General features: G+C 28.4%; 3 protein-coding genes and 1 long non-coding RNA gene across 14 annotated transcripts; 2 read left to right on the plus strand and 2 right to left on the minus strand.

Moving 5' to 3' along the window:
* The first annotated feature begins 66 nt into the window (after nucleotides 1–66).
* LOC118067987 (zinc finger protein 236-like) lies at nucleotides 67–13,952 on the plus strand. Of its 7 annotated transcripts, XM_035085048.1 has the most exons (18): nucleotides 85–170; nucleotides 247–332; nucleotides 528–647; nucleotides 728–840; nucleotides 918–1,202; nucleotides 1,267–1,395; nucleotides 1,480–1,644; nucleotides 8,351–8,482; nucleotides 8,624–8,767; nucleotides 8,853–8,970; nucleotides 9,065–9,207; nucleotides 9,292–9,433; nucleotides 9,538–9,616; nucleotides 9,675–9,810; nucleotides 9,892–10,031; nucleotides 10,123–10,714; nucleotides 10,821–11,177; nucleotides 11,253–13,952. In XM_035085048.1, the coding sequence occupies exons 3-18, from the start codon at nucleotides 542–544 to the stop codon at nucleotides 13,788–13,790; spliced, it is 5,319 nt and encodes a 1,772-aa protein (XP_034940939.1). In that variant the 5' UTR covers nucleotides 85–170; nucleotides 247–332; nucleotides 528–541; the 3' UTR covers nucleotides 13,791–13,952. The 7 variants fall into 7 exon arrangements, with proteins under 7 accessions (XP_034940937.1, XP_034940940.1, XP_034940941.1 ...); XM_035085046.1 differs by lacking the exon at nucleotides 247–332 and having other exon boundaries at nucleotides 67–170; XM_035085049.1 differs by lacking the exon at nucleotides 247–332 and having other exon boundaries at nucleotides 67–170; nucleotides 9,541–9,616.
* LOC118067991 (uncharacterized) lies at nucleotides 1,242–5,485 on the minus strand. 3 transcript variants are annotated; one of them, XR_004690458.1, is made up of 4 exons: nucleotides 5,211–5,485; nucleotides 2,730–2,868; nucleotides 2,412–2,569; nucleotides 1,242–1,393 (listed from the first exon to the last, which is right to left on the minus strand). It is a non-coding gene; the product is annotated as an uncharacterized lncRNA (long non-coding RNA). The 3 variants fall into 3 exon arrangements; XR_004690459.1 differs by lacking the exon at nucleotides 5,211–5,485 and adding an exon at nucleotides 3,526–3,674; XR_004690457.1 differs by lacking the exon at nucleotides 5,211–5,485 and adding an exon at nucleotides 3,000–3,071.
* An 89-nt stretch (nucleotides 13,953–14,041) lies between the features above and the next one.
* LOC118067988 (probable tRNA (uracil-O(2)-)-methyltransferase) lies at nucleotides 14,042–16,465 on the minus strand. The gene is made up of 3 exons (XM_035085054.1): nucleotides 16,373–16,465; nucleotides 15,252–16,299; nucleotides 14,042–15,166 (listed from the first exon to the last, which is right to left on the minus strand). Exons 2-3 carry the CDS (start codon nucleotides 16,212–16,214, stop codon nucleotides 14,288–14,290), a joined length of 1,842 nt encoding a protein of 613 aa, XP_034940945.1. The 5' UTR covers nucleotides 16,215–16,299; nucleotides 16,373–16,465; the 3' UTR covers nucleotides 14,042–14,287.
* A 30-nt stretch (nucleotides 16,466–16,495) lies between these two features.
* LOC118067989 (FAD synthase-like) lies at nucleotides 16,496–19,917 on the plus strand. 3 transcript variants are annotated; one of them, XM_035085056.1, is made up of 10 exons: nucleotides 16,496–17,227; nucleotides 17,305–17,399; nucleotides 17,480–17,603; nucleotides 17,695–17,807; nucleotides 17,895–18,038; nucleotides 18,132–18,274; nucleotides 18,347–18,559; nucleotides 18,637–18,816; nucleotides 19,153–19,455; nucleotides 19,658–19,917. In XM_035085056.1, exons 1-9 carry the CDS (start codon nucleotides 17,107–17,109, stop codon nucleotides 19,406–19,408), a joined length of 1,389 nt encoding a protein of 462 aa, XP_034940947.1. In that variant the 5' UTR covers nucleotides 16,496–17,106; the 3' UTR covers nucleotides 19,409–19,455; nucleotides 19,658–19,917. The 3 variants fall into 3 exon arrangements, with proteins under 3 accessions (XP_034940947.1, XP_034940946.1, XP_034940948.1); XM_035085055.1 differs by having other exon boundaries at nucleotides 19,666–19,917; XM_035085057.1 differs by lacking the exon at nucleotides 19,658–19,917 and adding an exon at nucleotides 19,533–19,639.
* The last annotated feature ends 3,650 nt before the right edge of the window (nucleotides 19,918–23,567 follow it).

Consider the following 23,567-nt stretch of genomic DNA (forward strand, 5'->3'; position numbering starts at 1 on the left):
CATACACTTGATACACTATAGCGCAGAAAAAGTAAAATGCACGATTATCGACTGTATGACGGAGAAGAAAAAATGTAAAAATTACAACCAACTGATTTCTCGATACTCGTAAAATAAAAGCTAATCAAACATTATCTTGTCATTTTAAATTATTTTCGAAAGAAAAAAAGGTATATGAATAATCTGTATTATTTTATAAAATTAAATCAGATTTATGGAAGAATTTTTTTTTTGTCAATTACTTAGATCTGAAGAAGGGTTCAGGTTACTTTAGTATTCAAAGTTTGTCTAACCTCAATTTCGACAAGTGTCAAAAGTAGAAAAGTATCCTAGTAAATACATTATTAATTAATAAATCAAATAAAATAACATTCTCGTAAAGTATTCACATAAATTACTAAAACTTTATTCATTTTTCATGACGTCTAACGTAATAATCATCTCAGTTTCATTCATTTCTTTCTATTCTAACTAAATTATTATTTATTATTTATTCAATAATAAACAAAATAATATTATTCCTGTAGGATTGTAATTAGGCATGTTGACAAAACCAACATCAGATGTAGAGACCGTATCTCTCGCTATTGACACAATTCCAATTAGTTTTATCATCGCAGAAGATGGGCGGACACTTTTATTAGCAGGTGAATTATCTCTGAAAAGTTTAATTGCATGTCTACTATAACTAAACAAAAAATTTTATTCTTCTTTATTATTTTTCAAGAGCAAGATGATGGAGCCTTAGAATGGATAACTACACCTATTGCTTTCATCCAGCCAGATAATACAATTTTATCTTCAGTTAAAGTAGCAAACGAAAACCCATCTGCAATTTCAGTAAGGCATACAGTTTTTACCATAAAATAAAACATAAAACAAACAGTTATATAAATTGATAATATTTTTTATTTTAGTCCTTATTCCAAATAAATATTGAAAATGTTGTCCCTGCTAATAATACATCGGAAGCAACTATCCTCCAAGGCAAAAATACACCAATTATTTCTAACTTAACTGATGTAACGAATTCTAAATTAATTCTACAACAATCTTCTGAGGGCTTAACAATAGTAAATACTAATAATATATTACAAAGTGAAAACACTTCTGATCAACAATCAAGTTTCTTAGTAGATACAACGAAAATTAACAAAAGGAGTCCTGGAAGGCCTAGAAAAAATGCCGTTAATGCAACTGATGTAAGTACGGTATTTAATTAATTTAATAAAACAAGTAAATTTTAATATATTTTATTTATTCCAGACGGATCATAAATGTGAAATTTGTGGTGAAGAGTTCAAGAAACAAATCCTTTACCGTAAGCATATGGAACAACATGCTGAAGAGAAACCTCATCGATGTCCAAAATGTCCAGCATCTTTCAATATACCTGTAAGTTAAATTATAGAGTTAAGATTCATAATATAATTCAAAATTATTCAGTTGGTTGATTCGCAAATGTAATTCACTTTACAGACAAATTTCACGCTTCATATGGCGACGCATAATACAGGAGAACCTAAATGTCCTGAGTGTGGTCGAAAATTCGCTCGTATGGCTAGTCTCAAGTCTCATTTATTACTTCATGAAAAGGAGGAACACCTTTTTTGTAAAGAGTGCGAGGACGTATTTCCTTCAAAGGTTAGTTTCATAAAACTTTTTCAATATGATTTTTTATATGCGGAGCTTGATAATAAAGAGCAATATTTACATAAATTAATAATCACTTTCTATTGATTCTGGCACAGGATCTTAATAAAGAAAACAAATTCTCACACAACTTTTTGAATTAATCGAGAAAAATTTCAAAAGCAATCATTTTACTGTTTATTTTCAAGTTCCTAATATATGAGACAAGAAAATAAATTAAATTTTTAATTAATGTCTAATAAGATATCTTTTAATTATTTTTAATGGTTGCATTCGTTTATTAAAAGAGAATATTTCAATATAATCATAAAGCCTACGCTTTTCTCACCAAGATAACATTGAGAATAGTAATGTACCCACTTCTAGAAAATGAGAACGTTTCATTTTCTAGACAGTTATGCTTTGAGTGGAAATTCTTCCGGTACTCATATCTTGTCAGCTTATCATTTAAATGTTGTTGATTACACAAATGAGATTTCGGCTTTTTCATATAAATTTAGAATGTCAACGATCGAATAATGTCAGAAGATTGGGTTTTTATAATTTAATGTCTAAAGCATGGCAAGGGTCAATTTCTTGATCTTTGATTCCGTACTTTTATATAACTTCCTATTTTTATATTTTTATTATTTAACAGAAAATTTTGTTTTATGATGCATATTCTATTATTGATGATTAATCTATTTTATGAGAGACTTTTCTTTGATGATATTGTCCTTCGATTAAACAAGGATAAATAAATAATTTTATGAATTTACCAGTGTCACGCAAATATGGGTTGAAGGAATATTGCAAGTAGGCGGAGAGTCAGCGGTCATAGCTTCATGTACATTGCGTAACTGAATTGCATGATCTCATGCACTGATCTCCTGTAGATTGTTATGACAAGTGTCCTATTAGATTCTCGTGATAATTGCTGTAAATGTACTTATTATCAATAACACTTAATCTTTGATTTAATTTATCACAATACCAAAAAAGTTGTTTAAAAAATTTTACATATCCGAAACAACGTCATGTAATTTTTGACTTTTTATTTTCTACGAATTTTATGACAAATATTTAGATTCCCATACCCAAAATCAGAGTGTGTTTAAAACACATGTGTTGCATCCCTCGCTTCTGAAGAGTCGTTAAATGATATACCAGACGATTACTCCGTCTGTTTCAACGAATCTGAAGATTTCACAGAATCAGGTCGGCTGTTTAGTTGAACTAAAAAAAAAAAAGGAAAACAAAATGAATAACTAGAGTTTTTGTTTTAAATTTTTTCAGCTGCTTTATAAATTGTTCGATTCAAGGGTAGATTTGTTAAAGAAATGATTGAATGTTTCAATTTTAGTTACTTTTTAAGTGACATCATCATCACAGTAGGTTGATCATAAAACATAAGAGTGTCTACTCAGCTACACTATGTCATACTTCAACACTTATAATGTATTCAATTATATTATCACAACGGAATGTCAGATTATCATAGATCACGTGTTTCTTCAAGAAATATCTATTGGCTCTTACAATATTTAGCAGTTTTCATTCAGAAAATATTTCTATTCCATCAGGAATAGATTACTCATTTTTTGAATAAAACGATTGATTGTTTGAAAAATAATTTTTGAAATCGATATTAATTAGAACCATCAGAAAATTCAAATTTTAAAAATCTTTTATCTTGACAAATTTTTTTTCATGATATTGATTTTCTTCGCCAGCTATTAATTTGCAGCAACCAATTAGTCTGCTGAAAGTATATGCAATTAAAAAAAAAGATAAAATTTATAAATTTGCTACATGACGCGCGTTTGTCAATGATGTATGTCAACCGCTGGCGCGTGGGTAGTCGGCACGATTATTTTCTTAGGAGTTACACACCCTCGCCAGTACCCGCATAAGCCGGACTTCAGTGTGTGCCGCTAAATAATCTGTAACCGTCTCTCGTGTGTGCCGCCTGTGTAACACAAGTGTAGAGACTCGAGAAACGACTGCTATCAAGATATATCTTATAAAGTTGAGAGAAAAATCGAATAACAGCCACTGAATACTCTGGCGCCCTTGTAGTGAAAAATAGGAGTGTATGAGGCACGCACGTGCTCATATTCATTGACAGTTCTTCCTCAGCCTTATCATTTTTTTTCAAATCCTATCTGAACACGTACTCACTGTTCATTGAAATAATTTCATGTGATTTCCAGTATTATTTGTTTATTTTAATGAAATAGTAAAAGTAAGTGTGGCGTCAATTGTAAATGAAGTGTTCAAAAAGTGTTCCAATATTTTGTGTTCAGTGATTTCTCACAAAATCAAATTAGTGTTTAAGCTAAATGAAAAAGTGATTATAATTCATGGAATTTAATTATTATCAGCAATTAATTCGGAAGAATATTTATTTATTTTCACTAAATAGAAAATGTACAATTAAAATTGGTCAAGGATCATCATTAATCTAGGTCGATAATGGGTTATCACTTTAGCCTTTGAGCGAATTATTAGTGATGAAACCGACACTAATGAGAAACGTTTAACAACTATTTTTATCAATTCAATCAATTATTTATAACAAATTAATTCAGCTAAAATGACATTTCAGTTACCACAGATTGCTAACATTTTTATATGTAATATGTATTTCATTATTTAAACAATAATTTTTCATTGTAAATCGTTGGGAAATTAACAAATAGTATAGATCTGAATATAAAATTATAGAATGAGAGATAACTTGATGAGAATGACCAATGTAAAGCGTCTCTTCTTCATGTTTTATCGTTTTTTTCTACCACGCATGTGTGTTTCTGAAGATATCACATTACTCTGAAAATAATCGTTGTAATACAAAGGATGGGTCCATCGAACTTGATCGCGATTCACTTTTCCGGTCATTGATGAACTCGAGGGATTATTTATTTATGACTAAACATCCGCTAAAAATATTTTTTCCCAACATAATAAAATAATGTTAACAATAGTCTACAAGTTAATAGCTGATATTTAATCATTCTCAGAGTGATATGCTCTGAAAAAATATTAATTCGATAAATAATTAATTAGACAATGAATAATCAATAAATTAAATTAATTTAGTAATTCAAAAATTAAATAACTTATTTGCTTTATTGGATGTAGATTAAATTGATTGGTCAAACTTGAGAATATTTTTTTAGTGCATCAAATAAAATTGATCAAATAGATAATAATGATTTACTCGGCTGATGAATAACATGAAGTTTATGTTTGTAGTAAATATTTGTAGTCTTCAATTAAACTAATTAATTTTTCGTTGCAATATTAATTTTGTTGAATGATGAAGTGCATTTTCGCCTTTCATTATCATTCAGAATATCACGTGATCACATAGGGTCAAAAGCGAAAACTGGTTTTGTCCATCGCGACGTCTCCGTGGCCAAATATTCGCTGACGTAACGCATAAAGTCGTTTTATGTGCAAGGGATATGGGGTACAGGTCTCTGATCCAAGGGAAAAGTATCTTATGTTCGTCTCATCTTCTCTATATGTTGCATGCATATGCATATTTTTTGAGGAATATTTTCCTTTCTTACTTTTCACTTTAAAAACACTTTTGTCTGTGATTAATCACCCGGCATAATTTTTATTACAAATGGCACTGGTTATTTTTAAAATTTTTAATTATAGGAAGTAATTTTTTTATTAAAATGCTTCATAAATCTTTTTCTTCTAAAAAAAGAAATATGGTAAATTCTAGAGAAGTTAAAGAATAAACTCAACTGTAAAACTCCACTCCTACGACTCTCATGTAACTTAGCGCAACATCTTAGAAAACGATTTATTTCTTATCGGTAAGAACGTGATGTTAGAAGGCAATTGTTTGTAACAGTACGCACCTCGAATATACATACCATACCAATAATCCTCTTATGTATTCATTTAATTGTTTTCTCACGTGTTTTAGCATGAATTTTTTTATCTTCAAAATAAAACGAAAATATACTTGATGCTAATAATTGCTTTGACATTTTTATTACACTCTGTTTCATTATGTACATTATTTTATTTTATAATCAATCAGGGAATATCCATGAAAGCTCATCAACTTAGCTGAATGTATTATTTGAAATAATTGTGAAAACAAACTGATGAGTTGTCCTTTTAAGGGTACGTGTATAGTCTCAGCGATATGACCAATATTTCCATAACGTTGACGTAATACATCAAAGAAAGGCTGCGAGGAAACACTTGGCTTGAATATAATAACTGGAGACTCACTTTATGCTCATATTGCTGATGTCCAGATTCCTTTCCATGCTATTTTATAAGAGTTAATAGTATCTTTTGAATTCGCAGAAATGAACGAGTAAATGATTTCATATCGGAGAAAATATCTAAAGAATTCTTTATAATTTTTTCTTTCCAAATATTTCAAAAGCAGTCGGACTTATTTAACTTATTAAACTTGTTGTAGATGATGAAAAAATAACCAACTATTTAGAATTATAAAATTATGATAAGAAAAGCAGAGAACAAAAGGTTCATTGATCTCATAAAATGGGTTGAAAATAAAGCCAAACGATTCTAAAGAAAACCTATCATCCAATCTACGTTTGCTCCATTATTATCGTCTGGATATAAAAGACCCGAACACTCGTATCGATAATCGGGTTATCTTTCTCGCACTTTACACCACTTTTTTAAATATTTTTTATTTAATTTTTTAAATCTATTTTTAGATAGATCAATTTTTGTTAAAACTGATACTATTTTACCCTAAGAAGCTAATTTTTATTTAACAGAATAAATGCATCAGATCTATTTAAAATATATTTAACTAATTTATTCTAATGAAGAATTTTTATTTAGAAAAATATTGAGAAATTGACCGAAGAGAACTCAAAGAGTTTATTCTTTACTCCAAACTATGTGAACAAAGAATTATCTCATCAATTAATCACCGGCATATCTCATTCATTATTTTTTTGAAAGCTTCAGATGATTAGTTTTTTTGGAGCACAACCATTTTTTATTTTCTTCTTGAAGTTCATATAAACGTTTTATCTATATATTCACATAAATTATAAGTAAATGTCTACTTATAAATGAGTTACACAAGTGATAAGTAAAATCGTTGAACTTTACCAAGTTGTACATTCCACATAGCTTGATTTATTTTATTAATAGGCCACTACTATATTAACCCTGAAACAGAAATGTAAGCTCTAGAATGACGTAAATTCCATAGTTCGATTTTAGATTATTTATTCATTACTGATGATTTTCTCTGATTACTGCCATTAATTAGAAAGAAATATTTATATTAAATTATTAATTAATTTTATGATTAAATGTTGAATGACATAATTAATTATGAAAGATCTTCATTTACTTAGTTAAATAACTATGAGTAATTTTATTACATTAAAAAAAAATGTTTTATCATGAAAATAGATCATTTCATAGTAATTGATAGATTTATTTTGCATACTTGTCTTTTTCATGATACATTATACCGTGTAAAAAGCTTGCTTAGCACTCGACATTACAATTGAGCTTTGTAATCATTAAGAATATTTGCAGTGATCATATAATGTCTATAAAATCTCAATCGTCGCAGAAATAATAATAGAATTTTTACTGCAATCTGGACTGAGCAGAAAAAAATCATCTATTCCAAATATAAAGTGATATATTATTTTGAAAAAGTTGATATAATTTTTTGTGTATCATTGAATTAGGTACATTGTTTAAAATTTCAGATATTTTTGCTGGTGACTTCCTTATATCCTGGACTTGAAAGATAATTGATTATTCTCTTCCATGTTGATAAGATTCTTATTTCCTCTAGTCTGTTGAATAAGTTCAAACATAAAATTAATTAATTATTTGAAATAAAAGGATGTTTATTAATCTATGGTAACTAAATTTGCTAAACATAATTTACTAATTTATTAATCATATTTTAAACAACTAATGTTTTTACAACTAAAGCTTCATTGGATGACTCATCACTTAGAAGAGGGGTTCTATAAAAATAAACGTAAAAAAAAGTAAACAAAGATCTCAAACACAAGATCTGAACTTGGTATGATGCTCTCGTGGCTCGTCTCTCTAACTATATTGAATTTATCAGAGCGAATAAATAAATATTCTGACAGAAAGACTGATTTCTAAATTTGAGATTTCTTTTATTAAAAAATCTTCAAATATAATTCAAGTGTGGGAACTCATTTATTAAAGAACTGTTTGATTTTGATTAATTTAGAAATAAATTAATTTTGCAAAGTGTCATCATGTATTTTACATCAATTACAATCAAATATGGTTTACAGTGTTTTATTAACCATGATTATTATACAAAAATGAATCTTACTAGTAAATAATACTGCCATAAACGTATAACAAATATCCACTTTGTAAATTACAATATCGCAAAATATAAAAATGATAAAAAATATTTGGTATTTTCTATAAAAATCTACATAAAAATTATTTGATACTTCCGTCCTGTACGATGACGTTCACTGCCGATTGCATGAATTTCGCTCTTCTAGTCATTTGCTCCCGAGTATTTCATTTTGCCCTCGGACTTAGTGCTCAATATTATCAGGTAATTCTTTATGGTAGTGGAATCACTAAAAAAAAAAAAAAAAATTATTTTCTAAACATGGATTTAGAAAAATTATTCTCGAAAAATAAGAGTTTAAAAAAATTATTCAAATCATTTCAGACGCAATTAGATGCACACTTGCGACTTCATAATGAAAAGTGGTCAACAGACGATGTGAAGAAGTGCAAATTATGCAGCAAACAATTCACTCAGCCTGCACTTTATCGTATTCACATTCGAGAACACTATAAAGTAAGTTTTTATACATAAGTATATTTTTATTTCTTGAGAGCTTCAATGTGATGGTTTATAAATTCTAACATAAAAGAATAGGAGTGTTATGAATATATTCTGTCATATGAGTTATCTCTTTTTTTTTTTGCTTTGAATCAGTTACAGACCAAAATGATGAAACAGACAAAAAGAGGAGTGACACATAAAACGGTGTATAAATGTAAGATATGCCTTAAAATATTTCAAAAACCTAGCCAATTGATGAGGCATATTCGGGTTCATACTGGAGAAAAACCATTTGTTGTAAGATTTTATTTAATTCTTTAAAAAGAAAGTTCAATTGATTAAGCAATTTTTATTTAATTAAAAACATGAATATATTTCACAGTGTAACGTTTGCAACCGATCTTTTACGCAAAAAAATTCCCTTCAAATACATAAATGGAAACATGTAGGAATTCGTCCATATCATTGCAATCAGTGCAATGCAAAATTCAGCCAAAAAGGTATGGTAATAAAATATTAAAAATTCATTTGACGTTTCACTCATTACAATATTTTTTTCAATCTTTTTATTAATATCATTTACTAATATTTCAGGTAATTTAAACGCACACATTTCTCGGGTACATAATTTGCCAGAGGGCGAACCGGTATATTCGTGTATGCTGTGCACGTGTTCTTTTAAGAAAATAGGAAGCTTAAGTATTCATATGAAAAGGATGCACACCGTTCCGATAGAAGTATGCTACAAATTGCACACTTATTCTAAGTAATACCATGTATATTAAACAGCTTTTAATTTTCAAATTGAACGATATTTTTAGGGAGAAGAAAAATGTGACAGTTCTATAAATGCTGCAGATTCAAACGTTCAAGATGCAACAGATTTTACAAATAAAGGTGATATATTACAAGAAGCTTTGAAGATAAGTGGTTTATCCAGTAAAGAAAAAAATCTCTCTTCTGGTAAATTATTTGATTTATTATCTTTAAATGATTTATCCATTTATTTATTCTAATTGTACATTTTCCGATAATATTATGTTTGGATTTATTAAATTTTTTTACAGTAGAACCGAATTCAAAAAACAATCAAGTACAAACATCTTATGTAACGCTTTTAGACAGAGCACCTGATGGTTCGTTAAGGTAATTCAATTGAATTGAGATATTTAAAACCAACAAATTAACTAATTATTGTTTATAGGAAATACGTAACAATAAAACAACGGAATGCTGGAAGTACAAGATGGTATGCATGCTCCTACTGTCATAAAGAGTTTAAAAAACCATCAGATCTGCTTCGACATTTACGAATACATACACAAGAGAAGCCATATAAGGTATATTTAATTTTGAACGATATCTGTTAAGTTATGTTTCAATTTCTCCAATTGATAATTATTGTTTAAATTATTTCCTAGTGCTCTCAATGCTATCAATCTTTTGCACTAAAATCGACAATGAATGCTCATGAACGAACTCATTCCGGAGTAAAAAAATATGCTTGCGGTATTTGTGCGAAGAAATTTGCTTGCCATAGTAGTCTCAAAGCTCACACAAGGTAATTTACATCACAGTGAAGAATGAAATATTACTCATGTAAAAAGTAGCAGCAGTAACGTATATATACATTTATATTTTTTTCATTTTAGAACTCACACAAAACCTTTTGTATGTACTATTTGTGAAAAATCTTTTGGAACAAACAGTGTTTTAAAAAGCCATCTAAAAAGTCATGTGAAATCAAAATTAAAGATATCACCAGATGCAGAGGCTTTGATACCACAAATTATTTTAGAAGAGCCATTAGTAATAAGTGATGCAGGAAATAAAATTAGTGTAGCTCATATAAAATCGAAACAGAATCATGTTCATGCAGATGGTGATAATACTAGTAGACCACATAAATGTTGGGTTTGTCCAGCAGCGTTTAGAAAAATAAGTCATTTGAAACAGCATTATCGTCGTCATACTGGTGAACGACCATTCAAATGTCCAAAATGTGAAAGGAAATTTACGTCTAACAGTGTTCTCAAAGCTCATCTACAGACTCATGAAGCAGCTAGACCGTATAACTGTACCGTTTGCAATGCTAAATTCTCAACACAGAGTAGTATGAAACGGCATTTAATCACTCATAGTAACAAAAGACCGTTCATGTGCCCATATTGTCATAAAACATTTAAGACCACCGTCAACTGCAGGAAACACATGAAAATTCACAAAACCGAGCTTGCGCAACAGGTTAATTTTAGAAATTTCTTATTTCTGTTACTTGCTATTATTGATTTTGATTAAAAATATCTTACTTTAAAATTAAATATAATTAACATTATTTTTCTCTTTACAGCAACTAGAAAAACAACAAGCACAAGAAAAAGGATCTTTGTTAGAAATTCCAGATAAAGAACCAATTTCTGTTATACCAGAAAATATAAGTTTATCAGAAGATATTACAAATTCATTCCAGCAGAATATTAATTCTGATTTTACTCAAGCATTTAATGATCAATTTTCATCAATTAGTAATAAGGAAAAATCATTTTTAGCGGAGACTAATACTACGCAGGCGATAGAAAATTTATCACAAACACATAATAATAATAATAATACTAATAATAATATAGGAATCTCTCAAACTTTGCATGCTGATGAAACCGGAACTATTACATTACCAAATTATTCTGGAGACCAAACTCTTACTGCTGTAAGTAACTCAAAAAATCATTTTAAATTAAAATTGAAATCACTTATTTTTTTTTATTAAATTTTAATATTGCAGGAAAGTATACGAGAGATTGAAGAAACATTGAATCAACAACTTTTTAATATTGGAGTAAATCTCGGTTTAGGAAATAATTTATCTCGACAAATTAGTGATTCAGATGTCGGAGCATTGGAATCACGAGAACAACCAGTACTAAATATAATTTATGACAATTCTAAGTCACTTGACACAACTGGAGTTAATCCAATGAATACAAATATTTTTAATTCGCAATTTGATACCTTTGATATGAGTCACATAACTCTTCAAACAGATTCTGAAATGGATATTGGAATAACACCTGCTAATTCAACAAGCATGGCTAGTATATTGCCCAAATCAGCTCAAGAAGAACAGCGGTTAGCGCCTGTATCTGCTTCCAATTCTCAAGACAATCAATCAAAAAAGAGCGAACCTCTGATCATGGCTAATAATAGTATGCAATCATTTAGAGATGTATCAAAATCAATTTCGTGTCCAAAATATCCGAAAATAATTGCGAAGGCTGATACTACTGATAATTCTGAAATTTTAAATTTCAATCAAGAATCAAATGATTTGTCTGTTTCATCACCATCTTCCATTCTTGAACATCATTTACAATTACCATGTACATATTGTGATAAACTATTTTCAGATGAACATCAACTAAAATTACATATTGAAGCTCATCTCTCAGAAAGTATGAGAAGTAACGCGGAGGCTAATCAAAACTTATCAATCATTCTAAATAATGAAGCATCACTGCAATGCCATATGTGTTATAGTAAAGGATTTGATGTTATTTCATTGAAAGAACACCTAAAAACTCATCGAGGAGAGAAAGAATTCCAATGCACACAGTGTTCTCAAAAATTTTGTACCAATGGAGGTTTAAGTCGACATTTAAAAGTTCATGCTGGAAAAACTATTGACATGTGGAGCTGTACAATCTGTTATGAAACATTTTCGAATGAAAATCAATTAATATTACATAAAAAGACCCACAATCCTCTCGGATGGAATAGTCCTCATACAGAGCCTGATAGTTCGCAGAAAGAACCAATTGCTACGGAGACTGAATTGTTAAATATGAATACCATTAAGCAGGAATTGAACTCTTCAGTTTCAGAAAAATTACTATTTGATGCTGTAGTTGAGAGAGATTATTTAAAAATAAAGAATAATGATTCAACAGTTCAACAAGAAAAGAGAGAATTTGTTAATAAATGTGAATACTGTCCTAAAACATTTAGAAAACCAAGTGATTTAACTCGTCATATTCGAACGCATACTGGTGAACGTCCATATCAGTGTGAACATTGTGAAAAAAGTTTTGCAGTTAAATGTACCCTTGACTGTCATAAAAAAGTGCATACTGGTAATCAAAAATTCTGTTGTCACGTGTGCAATAGGCTTTTTGCAACAAAAGGTAGTTTAAAAGTGCACATGAGATTACATACAGGGTCCAAACCATTCAAATGTTTCATTTGCAATTTACAATTCAGAACTTCTGGTCATCGAAAGGTACATTTACTCACGCATATGAAAGAGAATAATAAGAATGATTTGAAAAAAAAACAAAAGATGAAAAAAATTGATGTAGCAACTGAAATGACTGAAAATTCTGTCGACAATCTGACTAATATTAATGATGAGTCTTTAGTCAATGTACCTCCAACTGCAGATTATTCTAATTTAGATACTATAACAATTGATACTACAGGTATACCAGACCAGTTAACTTTTAATGCTGATGGCACAATAGTCAATAATAATTCAATACTCTCAGTTAATGAAAGTAATCAACTTGTGGCTAATTTACATTTTCTTCTCGCTAATGGATTAGTGACAATTCAAACAGATGAAGGTTTAATACCTTCATTGAATACTCCAGAAACTACTAATATCACTCAAGAGCCTACCACAGATCATGCGTTGAATGTGCCAAATACACTCGAGCAAGTATCGAATAACTCATCGGCAAATAATTTAATGATAACTACTCAAATAGATAATCTTCCAACACCTCATACTGATAGGCAATCATCATCGTTACAGTTGAATGACTGTATGGCTTTTATTCCAATAACTTCAGCTAATACATGTCCTGTTAATCAAATTCCACCATCATCAACTGCCCCTATTTCCAAAATCAATGGAAAAAATACGAAAGTTACATCTAAAAAAGAATGCGATATTTGCGGAAAAACATTTATGAAACCATGCCAAGTAGAGAGGCATAAACGGATTCACACTGGTGAAAGACCTTTTAAGTGTGAATTATGTTCAAAGTCATTTGCACAAAAGTCTACTTTACAAATGCATCAGAAACATCACACCGGCGATAGACCATATTCCTGTCCACATTGTGATTATTCTTTCACTCAAAAAGGTAATCTTCAAACTCATCTCAAACGGGTTCATAAATTAGATACAATAGAAGGGAAAAAATTAAAGCATGGTCAGCAAATTGCCAGTGCAAAAATAATGCAAGATGAAACAAATAATATTACAGATAATGGGATACCCAATTTAGATGACATTTCATCTTTGGTTGAACTTCTAAAATAATTTTAATTGGATATAATATTTGTGTAATCGATGGTAATCAATTAATTTAGAATATTATTAGAATTTTATATTTTTTATTACTTTGAGATTGAATAATAATATAATTATTATATTATAAATTTTTTTCTTAAGTAAATATAACATGAGATTGTAACAGACTGAATTCTTGCAGAGCAAAAGTAAGAATAAATGTTGTGTAAATATATATATTTTATATTAAAACCCAATAAAAAATGTTTATTAAATTTTAGATTTTTGTGGAGCAAATTTTCATGTATAAACCATGTAATGATTACAAATTGCTGTAAATGGATAACTCATGATTACTGCAATTAATTCTGTGTTCATTATGTTTATTTTTCAAACAATAAATGAATTATAACTTTATGAATAGAATAAAAAATCAATTTTTTAACCAGTATACAAAAATATTTTTTGTGTATTTTTATAATCTAAGTATGAAACCATATTTTAATTGAACTCAAATTGAAAGGAATTCAATGTTTATAAGTACATTTTTCACTGCTTAACGGACAGCCATTAGGGTGATTAATAAAAAACCAACATGGTTTTACTCGAAATTGAATATTGGATTTATTACGACGTTTTTTAATAGTTGTACTATTAGATCCAGGTATTCTAAATTGAACGGTACCATCAATTACTTGAAAAATGTGGCTATTATTTCTCAATAATGTTTGTAAACCTCCACATTCTTTTTTCAATTGTTGAAGAGTATTTGAAGGTATTACTTTAACTATTTCCTTCAATTTTACCTTCCCACCAGCATTCCATTTTATGTTAGAATTTTCCAATTCTATTATACGAGTTTTACATAACAAATGATTTACAACTAAATCAACTATCTTATTGACAACTTCTTTATCAATTTTGGTACAATTTCTTACTTTTTCCACCACTTCTCTGGGTTTGAAATTCTGCGACCACTTTTGATCATCAATTATTTCACTTTTATCTGATTTTATATTTAACGAACGGTCTAAAATAATTTTTTCTATTTCATTGTCTATGATATCGGTTTCTTCTTCACTGTATGTTCTTGCAGATCCAATTAAACATATTCGTTTTGTAGATGGAATACGTAGTTTGTCAACTTGTGTAACAAATCCACATACTTCACAGATACTTTGCACGTATTTTAAATATTCTAAATACTGGCTATTAGACGCTATAGTTCGTTGGTATTTTCTACCATCAAATTCATAAGCACAGCAGGGAAGCAAGAAAAACCTACAATTGTATGAACTTCGAGCTGCAATTACTGGTATCCATGGTGTTAATTCGTCTGAGTGGTTGCCAATTATCCAATCTATGTCAGGAAATAGCGATTTTGATGATGGAATTATTGTTCTAGTCTGTAATAGTATTGTAGAAAATTAATAAAAAAAAACCAATGAAATTGACATGAAACAACTTATTTATTTTTACCAATCAACTTACTTCTAGTTGAGTAGTTTGTGAAAATAAATCCCATATTTTTCTTCGTCGTAAATCAATTCCTAGACCATTGTGTCCTTCATTCGTCAGTATGTATGCAAGTAGTCCATTTCCACATCCAAGATCTAAGAAGGATTGTTTTTTTTCAAGGCATGCTTTATTTCTTTCTTGCTCCCATAATACTAATAAATAAGCTGCAATTGCTATGTCTTCAAACACAAATTTTTTAGGGTCAGTACATTCAGTCCAGTTCTTTATTAAATCAGGGCTATATTTTAATTTTAATTCTGTGTACAAACTGTGATATTTATGTATTGAAATTAGATTCAAAGAACCCTGAACAAAAGAATTATTTAGAACTTCTGATGTCATCCATTTCTCTAAAGATAAGAGAAGTTTGGTTTTTAACCAATGGATACTTGGATGATCAAAGTCTGATTCAGAAGTTGCTACTGCTATACTAATTTTTTCTTTATCGCAACTAATTTTGTAAGGCCACTGCAAAGTCAAGCATCGTTTATTATTATCAAGACACATTGATTGGCAAATAATATTTGTTGCTTCTTTATCTATTAAAACAAACTCCATAGTTGGACTGAAATTCGAATTATCTTTAGGAGAAAGTTTTATTACTATTAAAAATTTGCCAGTTTCATTAATTTTTACATCATTATGTTGAATAAAGTCTGTATTTTTTGATAAAAGAGTCAATGACAAATCACCTAATATATTGAAAATACAAAAAACATTATCTTTAAAAAATTTCGAAACATCTTTAATATTCGAAATTCGTTCAGCGATTGATTCAATGTCAAGATAGTTTACTTTTGCTGTGAAAATAATTTCTGAAGATAATATTCTCTTGTTGATAACTTGAGAGTGATTCAGCCAAACATTTATTGCATACCAAAATTTATTAATATCCGTATTAGATATTCCAGCAGTTGCTAAATCGTGGAAATTCATGTTAGAAAAGATTTTTCTACTTTAAATATTTTTAATAATATTATTTACTATTATTTGGCAATAAAGTTTGAATATCTATATTATACTGCAAATGAAAATTCATCCAATTAATAATTTCAAAAAATATATCAAAAATATCAATATTTAAAAATGTGTACCTTTTTAAATATCCATTCAGCATCACTTAAAGATTTATCCATTATTTGTTTCACTCTTTCTGGATCAGGTTCAAACACATGTTGTTTAAAACTCTGAAAATATTTTAATTAAACTTTTTCTCATTTACAAAAGTTTATAGATTCAATTGAAATGAGAATGCACTATTTGTTAAATATTTACAGAGAAAAATAACAATGACACTTTAATTGAAGGTTATATAGTTTTGAGGTTATAAATACTACGTCATGTGAATTTATTTTCTTTTCGTTAAACTTCTGCATAAAATAATAAATTTGAGTAACTTTAAAAATCTTACTTGTTTAATAGAATGTTGATAATGTTCTTTAGCACCTTTAGGCAGTTTATTGCACGATCTGAGCAAAAATTTATACAATTGTTTGGGAGTTTTGATTGTTTGCTGTAAAATGTTATTTGCCATTATTTCCTCTATCAAATTAGTATAACATGTGGTGATAAAGTTAATGAAAACTTTTAAAAGTTAGTCGACTCGATTTAATTAGTACAAATTTATTTTTATGATTCAATTTCCAACTAATTCAAAGCAGTATTCGCACAATTATTTTCTGATGTAATCTAGTTATATATTTTCTAAAAGTAGATGCTTATTTTTTAAATACTTATTTTTATATTTAAAATTCCAATATATATTTATCAAATATATATGCGTAAATACACGTTAGATATATTATAATTATTAAATAATCAATCAACGATGTTGCGAATTTTTCAATATGTTTTACAAAATTTTTCGTTGAATACTTTACGAAATTATGCTGGAATAGCAAACAAAACATTGAGCACTTTAAGTGGAAATTATACTGCTGGTTTAATCAGTAAGTATCTACACTTGTTAAAACTTTTTTATACTTTAATTATTCAAGGTTTATTCTTGTACCATTTTTTTTTTCAGTCATTGGCGATGAAATACTGAAAGCTCAAGTGAAGGATACCAATTCACATTTCATGTGCTCCTTGTTATATGAATGTGGAGTCAAAGTAGAAAAAGTGAGTTTTAAAATTTTTGCAAAATAATTTTGATAATGTGATAATATATTTTCATTTTATAAAATGTTTCCAATTTTTAGATCTCAGTAATCAGTGATAATGTGGATATAATTGCTAATGAGATAAAAGAGTTTTCTGAAAGGTACAAATATGTTATTACATCAGGAGGAGTTGGACCAACCCACGATGATATGACGTATGAAGGTAAAATTTTAGATAAAATGTTATTATTGTTATGTCAATATTTAAAACGATTCCAAAAAACTAATACTAATACTATCAACAATTATTTTAGGTCTTGCAAAAGCATTTAGTGACTCATTACATTATCATCCAACACTTGTTAGTATTGTAAAAGAATTATGTAAAACAGATGATAAAAATTCACCATTGTACAAAGTTGCTAATGTAAGTAATTACATGGATTAAATTTACGAAGTAATTCAATCAAATAAATCAATAAATGACAAGTGTTTAATAAATCATAATATTTAGATACCTTCGTCAGCAGTTTTAAAATTTGGCAAAAATGATAAAACTGGAGAAGTTTTAAAGTTTCCATGCGTTAACGTGAAGAATGTTTATGTTTTCCCGGGATCACCAATATACTTGGAACCATTATTTTATAGTTTGTGCAAGGTAATCATTATAGTAAAGTCATTATAAATATTCACGTAATTGTATATTTCTTCATAGTTTATTATTCAACTGAAAGTATTGCAATCATTTCAGGAGCTATTTAATACACATAAAATATTTTTTAAACAAGTATTATATATAGATGCAACAGAAGAATTATTTGCAAATGCATTAACAAGCGTTGCAAAAGACTTTCCTAATGTTGCATTTGGTTCTTATCCAGTCAGTAATCAGAAGTAAGTTTTAAACTTGAATTACATCACGTAATACTTTAAGACTAATGAATGAAACTGTTTTTATTATTATAGATATTACAAGGTACGAGTTACCGTTGAGAGTGATAATGAAGATGTTACTAACGGTGCATTGAATAAGTTTTGTAGTTTAATACCTGCTGAGATTGTGATTGATTATGATGATTCACCGGAAATTGATTCTCTGGCAAAGTATAATAAGTTTATATCTAACTTGGAGCGAAAATCCGATACTACAGTATTCCAAAATTTACTTGATGAATTATGGTAAGCAATTATTTTTCCTTATTTTATTGAACTTCAATTTAAAGCCGGACAATGAATCAATTGATACGCAATTCCAGTGATATTTATAAAGAGCCAAATAAAGTAGCATTGTGCATCGACGGCAGTATCGGTTCTATGATATTACTTCATCTTGCCCACATAGCACAGAAAAAAATAAATAACGATTCAGATTATTATGGTATTTTTTTTAAAGAAAAAAAAAATACTGAGCAATTTATTGAAGGAGTTTCTAAACGGTAAGCATTTCAAAGAAATCTAAAATTTATAGGTATTTACAATTTTTATTCATAATTTTTTTCTTTTGCATATTTTATATACATTATTTTTACTTTTTTTGCTCATTTGTAATATATATTCTTTACTATATCCGTTCTAATGGTCTCCTGTTTATTTTTGTTTTGATTATTAACAATGTATTAATTTTTTTTTCTATTTATTTTATTCATCATTATCTTCCTCTATTGTCAATAAAAATATTTTATTTTATTAAAACTAACGAGCTCATTAAATTAATTATTTTTACTTTTGCTTTGGCAAAATAATTGAATCTTATTAATAATTTTCGTTTGCAGATATAATTTAAAATTAATTACATTAGATATAACAACAGTGGAAAACTTGGAAAGTTTGAAAATTTCATTACCACAATTGCAAATTCTATTAATGCATAATAATTCATTATCAGAAAAGCAGGATGAATTTTTCCACATGTTGACTCGCAAAGCACAGCTTTCGTCAATAATAATCAAATCTCCTCTGATGGTTTTAACTTCTGATAGTTTATGGACATTTGCTAAATCTTTTAGTTTACCGTATTCTTCATTATGAAATGTCAGATAGTACAAAGCCTGACTGGAATTTAATAACTTAGGAAGGTAAGTAGTTCTAGACTTATCGTCCAGTATAAACTTTAAACGTTACTCACTTCTAGTGATAAAGTGGTACTTTCTAGGGCTATAAATCAAATAAATGTAAATTTAATAATCTATTACCTCTATACATTAAAATTTTTTAATCACAATATTTTAATAAATAATTTGACTTATTATTGTAACAAAGTGGTATTAATGAATGAAGATTTTTAGATTTTAATGCAAAATTGGAGTTATTGAATAGAGATTTCATACAAACTTATGTAAATATTAAATGAATCATTTTGTGAGAATAAGAATATACAATGCATGAACCAAGTTCATTTATTCAATCAAAAATAGAAAGGAAGGAAGTATTTTGTAAAAATGTGCATAGCTGCTGGAGTGGAAAAAATTGCAAACAAAATGTACATTTATTAGCTTATAAAGATGGATGGTATTGCGCTACCATGGTAACAGCCTAAATGACATATCGATTCTTCACTATCCCAAGTATATACTTTTTTTTTCATCTCGAACTACAGTTTCATTGCATATTCACGATATTTTATTTTTTCAAACAGCGCTAAGTACTTCGCATGCGCGCATAACCATTTTTCATAAGAAGAAAAATGATAAGCATCAAATATTATTGTTAGCAATGAGAAAAGCTGATAATTTAATGAAAAGTTCTTTTATAAGTTAAATTTCAGTAGAAGGTATCATTGTTTATATAAGCTCCAGTTGCTGTAATATCAACGTTTAGAAGATTACGGAATAAGAATGAGTGGTAGAAAAGTTTTTTTAATCCTGAAAAATCTCTTCAGAGTTTAAACAAATATTATTTCGTTGAAAAATAATATTAAGTATTCTTAAAAATGTTTTTTTTTTTTTTTTTAAATTATAAATCTTCAATATTGTTTGATGATTCTACAACTGTCGAGTAATAAATTTTTGAAAATTACATTAAATGTTGTTAAAGAAAAAGTTTTATAACACTTACTTATCTTTAGATTGTGTTGGATCGTGATTTTCAAAATTTAATTTCAACTTAAAGTATTTTCAGTTTTCACTTTAAAACTTTGAAATGAAACTGTAAGAAGAAGGAGAAGATGGGTGTATGGAAGACAGTGTAGTCTACCTTCTATTTCTCATACTCTCATACTTACTTCTCCTACAATCCCTCTTTTTTCTTTTATAGAGCCTCGATTCCATCCGCACTGAATGAAAGACGATTCTTCATGTTTTCATTACTCATCTTTTCAGAGACGACAGTCTTATTTTACGGTAAATACGTCGTAAAGTATTATTGGAGAATCGTAAAAGTGAGAGGTGGCGGTTGAATTGATATTGATATTGAGGTGGTATCAACATGAAAAGAATTCTCTGCACCCAAGAGTATAGTTGAAGGAAAACGAAACGTAATTTTATTTATTCTATTAGATTTCTATTTGAATTTTATTCATAAACACAAATACTTTTTTATGTTATATTCTAAAAAGCATTTTATTTAATTTTCTTCTCATTCAAGTATAATTTAATAATAATCAACTAAACGGAAAATATGATTAAGTTGAATGGAGAATTAATAAAATTATATGGCATCAAGGAATGAACCTTAATTGGATATTTTTTGAAATATTAAAATATAGAATTTCAAGGGGAAATAAATTAGGAAAAAATCCACATAAGTGAAAGCAATAAATTCATTAAATTGAAGTTACAATTGGAACTTTACAATTAATTTATATCGTAAATAAGTAAAAAAAAATTGTAATTATTGTTGGTCAGACTTCGTATTTTTTTCTCTTCCACGAATTTTTCGTATTTGAATCCATGCCAATAGTTATTAAATAAGCTGTATTGAACATTACAATTCATGTAAAATTTTTTATTTTACTTATGTTGCATGGAATACGTAGATTAGCATCTTAAGATACGTTTGTGAAAGTCAATCATATTATTTTCTATCTATTTCTTGACAAAAAAAAAACAGAAATAGAAATAACCATCGTTTTCTAGTTACAAACCTCATATGTATGAACAATATGATCAAGAATGCCCATTTGTGTTTGTACATCACCCTTGTATTCGCTCTATAATTTTCTTCTTTGTGAATTTCTCATTCTCCACCTATTTTATTTCTTTTCGAAAAAAAATCCTTACTATGTCTTCGGCTTTACAAGAGGAAAAGAGAAGAAAGGAATATTTGTTCTTTTCTATGTTTCTTTTTTTACGAGAAATAAAGGACCTCGAGTCTCCTTCAAAGAGTCCTGAATCGAGAAAATTATAGAGAACACGCTGTATGTTATCATTTAGAGTAACTTTAAATGACTTGATAATTTTTTTAAAATTTTTCTATTTTGCTATTTGTTTATATTGCGATTTTTTTTGAGTCAAATTTCTTTCACCACAAAAGTATAAAGTTGCTCTCTCAGTAAAAGACTCAAACAAAAAGTCTGAAAATATTGAAAGTATTTTATAAAAATTCTATGACGTTTAACTAAATTCTAGTTACACTACTGATTCGAACATTTTTTGTCAACCATTAAATGTTATTTATTTATGTATCGAATTTATTGAAGCATTTTTTTGATCTCTTACTATTCTTTAGAATGCATGCAATTTTTTTCAAATCATAAAATTCTTTGAACAAAATAAAAAAAAAATACGAAATCAATTTTGATGAAAAATGGATCATCTCGTTTTTTTCTAGTATTCTTTAGATAAATTCAATCGACAGAAATATGACTTGAATAAAAGCTTTTTGTGTGCTGGAAAAATTTATTTAAGGTAAATTAAAATTTAATTAATGATTCAAAGTTACTTTAGGTATTAATTAATAAAATTAATTAAATAATTATTAGCTAGTAAAGTTTTGTTGGACTAATCAAATACAAATTATGTGAGTTTATGATGGACCAATAAAAGTTTATTTGAATACCGTAAACACATTTAACAATATATTTCCATCAAAATTACCTTCAAGAGTTAAATTCAATTTTGCATCCGATATTCTTTAACCCTTTTCTTAATCTCTTTCTTTACATGATATGTAATTAAGTTTTTTCCTTATTAAAAATAAATTTTAAATAAAGTATAAACAATTTCATTTTATTTGGGAAATAATATGAGTCGTATACTTTTTATGAATTCAGTCTATGTTGATTGTGAATAATGAGTTGCAAAAAACAAAAATTTAAATTCATTAAGAGTATGACTTTGATAATTATTAGTGAAAAACATGGTTATTATATTGTTTACACAGTACAATAAATTATTAGTAAAATTGATTAAAGTATCCCCTTTGGCCCTCGGATGGGGATTGAGCAACAGAGTGAGGCAAAGAGAGAGGCACACGTCCTGAGGCGGCTAGACAGGTCGGACGGGCAATCTCATATTTCACTCGAGTATTTCATTTGAGTTCAGAATTGATTGCTTGCCGGGTCGAAGGAAGATAGAGCTGCAGGGTCAAGGGTGAGGAAGGAGAGGGAATTATGGCGGGGGTGTCGTGGTGGTTGGGTGGAGTTGAAGTGCGATGACGCTGGGGTAAGAGGAAGATGAGAAAGAGGGTAGGACAGTCGACAAGAGGAGCGTTTTTGTGGGAGGAGTATGGCTCCACGAAGAATGTAGGGAATATATTTGGGAGAACAGTAGCAAACACAATGGTACGAGACGACGTATATTTCTAGAACAAATATTTACACGAAGGGATGGATCTGCGAGGAAAGGGGAGGAATACAGAGGAAGAGAGAAAGAGGGAGGATAGCAACGGGACAAGAGTTGGGTGAGAATTTGGCTGAAAATAAAAAAGAACAAAAATGTGTTTTCTATTTGATTTGCGACTATATTTTCTTTCTGCCTCAAAGAATTTTGTAGGACTTTTTAAAAGAGTGAACATTTTTTGTTGTTGGACAGTTGATAGAAATTTTATCTACTCGACGGTTATTATTTTATTTTATTATTTTTCTTTTTTATATTCATTCTTAATATTATAAAAAATAGTTTAATTTATTTTTATCGTCAAGGAAAAGTTGATTAATTGATAACTGCATTTAAATCTTATCTCTGTTTATTTTTTTTTTTCAATTTAAAATAGAAAGCACTGATCACGTAAAAATAATTTAGTAGAAAAT

Source organism: Chelonus insularis, unplaced genomic scaffold (assembly GCF_013357705.1).
Source record: "Chelonus insularis isolate UGA/USDA-ARS -01 unplaced genomic scaffold, ASM1335770v1 contig_398_pilon, whole genome shotgun sequence".
Lineage (NCBI taxonomy): Eukaryota > Metazoa > Arthropoda > Insecta > Hymenoptera > Braconidae > Chelonus > Chelonus insularis.

What these genes read in the sequence shown, in the direction of transcription:
- LOC118067987 (XM_035085046.1), top strand. Translation starts at nt 542, where the DNA reads ATGTTGACAAAACCAACATCAGATGTAGAGACCGTATCTCTCGCTATT. An exon ending in GCGGACACTTTTATTAGCAG is followed by an intron (nt 648 to 727) that starts GTGAATTATCTC and finishes TTATTTTTCAAG; the next exon opens with AGCAAGATGATGGAGCCTTA. An exon ending in GCACCTGATGGTTCGTTAAG is followed by an intron (nt 9,617 to 9,674) that starts GTAATTCAATTG and finishes TATTGTTTATAG; the next exon opens with GAAATACGTAACAATAAAAC.
- LOC118067988 (XM_035085054.1), bottom strand. Translation starts at nt 16,214, where the DNA reads ATGAATTTCCACGATTTAGCAACTGCTGGAATATCTAATACGGATATT. An exon ending in CACAAACTACTCAACTAGAA is followed by an intron (nt 15,167 to 15,251) that starts GTAAGTTGATTG and finishes ATACTATTACAG; the next exon opens with ACTAGAACAATAATTCCATC.
- LOC118067989 (XM_035085056.1), top strand. Translation starts at nt 17,107, where the DNA reads ATGTTGCGAATTTTTCAATATGTTTTACAAAATTTTTCGTTGAATACT. An exon ending in TATTTTATAGTTTGTGCAAG is followed by an intron (nt 18,039 to 18,131) that starts GTAATCATTATA and finishes CAATCATTTCAG; the next exon opens with GAGCTATTTAATACACATAA. An exon ending in ATTGAAGGAGTTTCTAAACG is followed by an intron (nt 18,817 to 19,152) that starts GTAAGCATTTCA and finishes TTTCGTTTGCAG; the next exon opens with ATATAATTTAAAATTAATTA.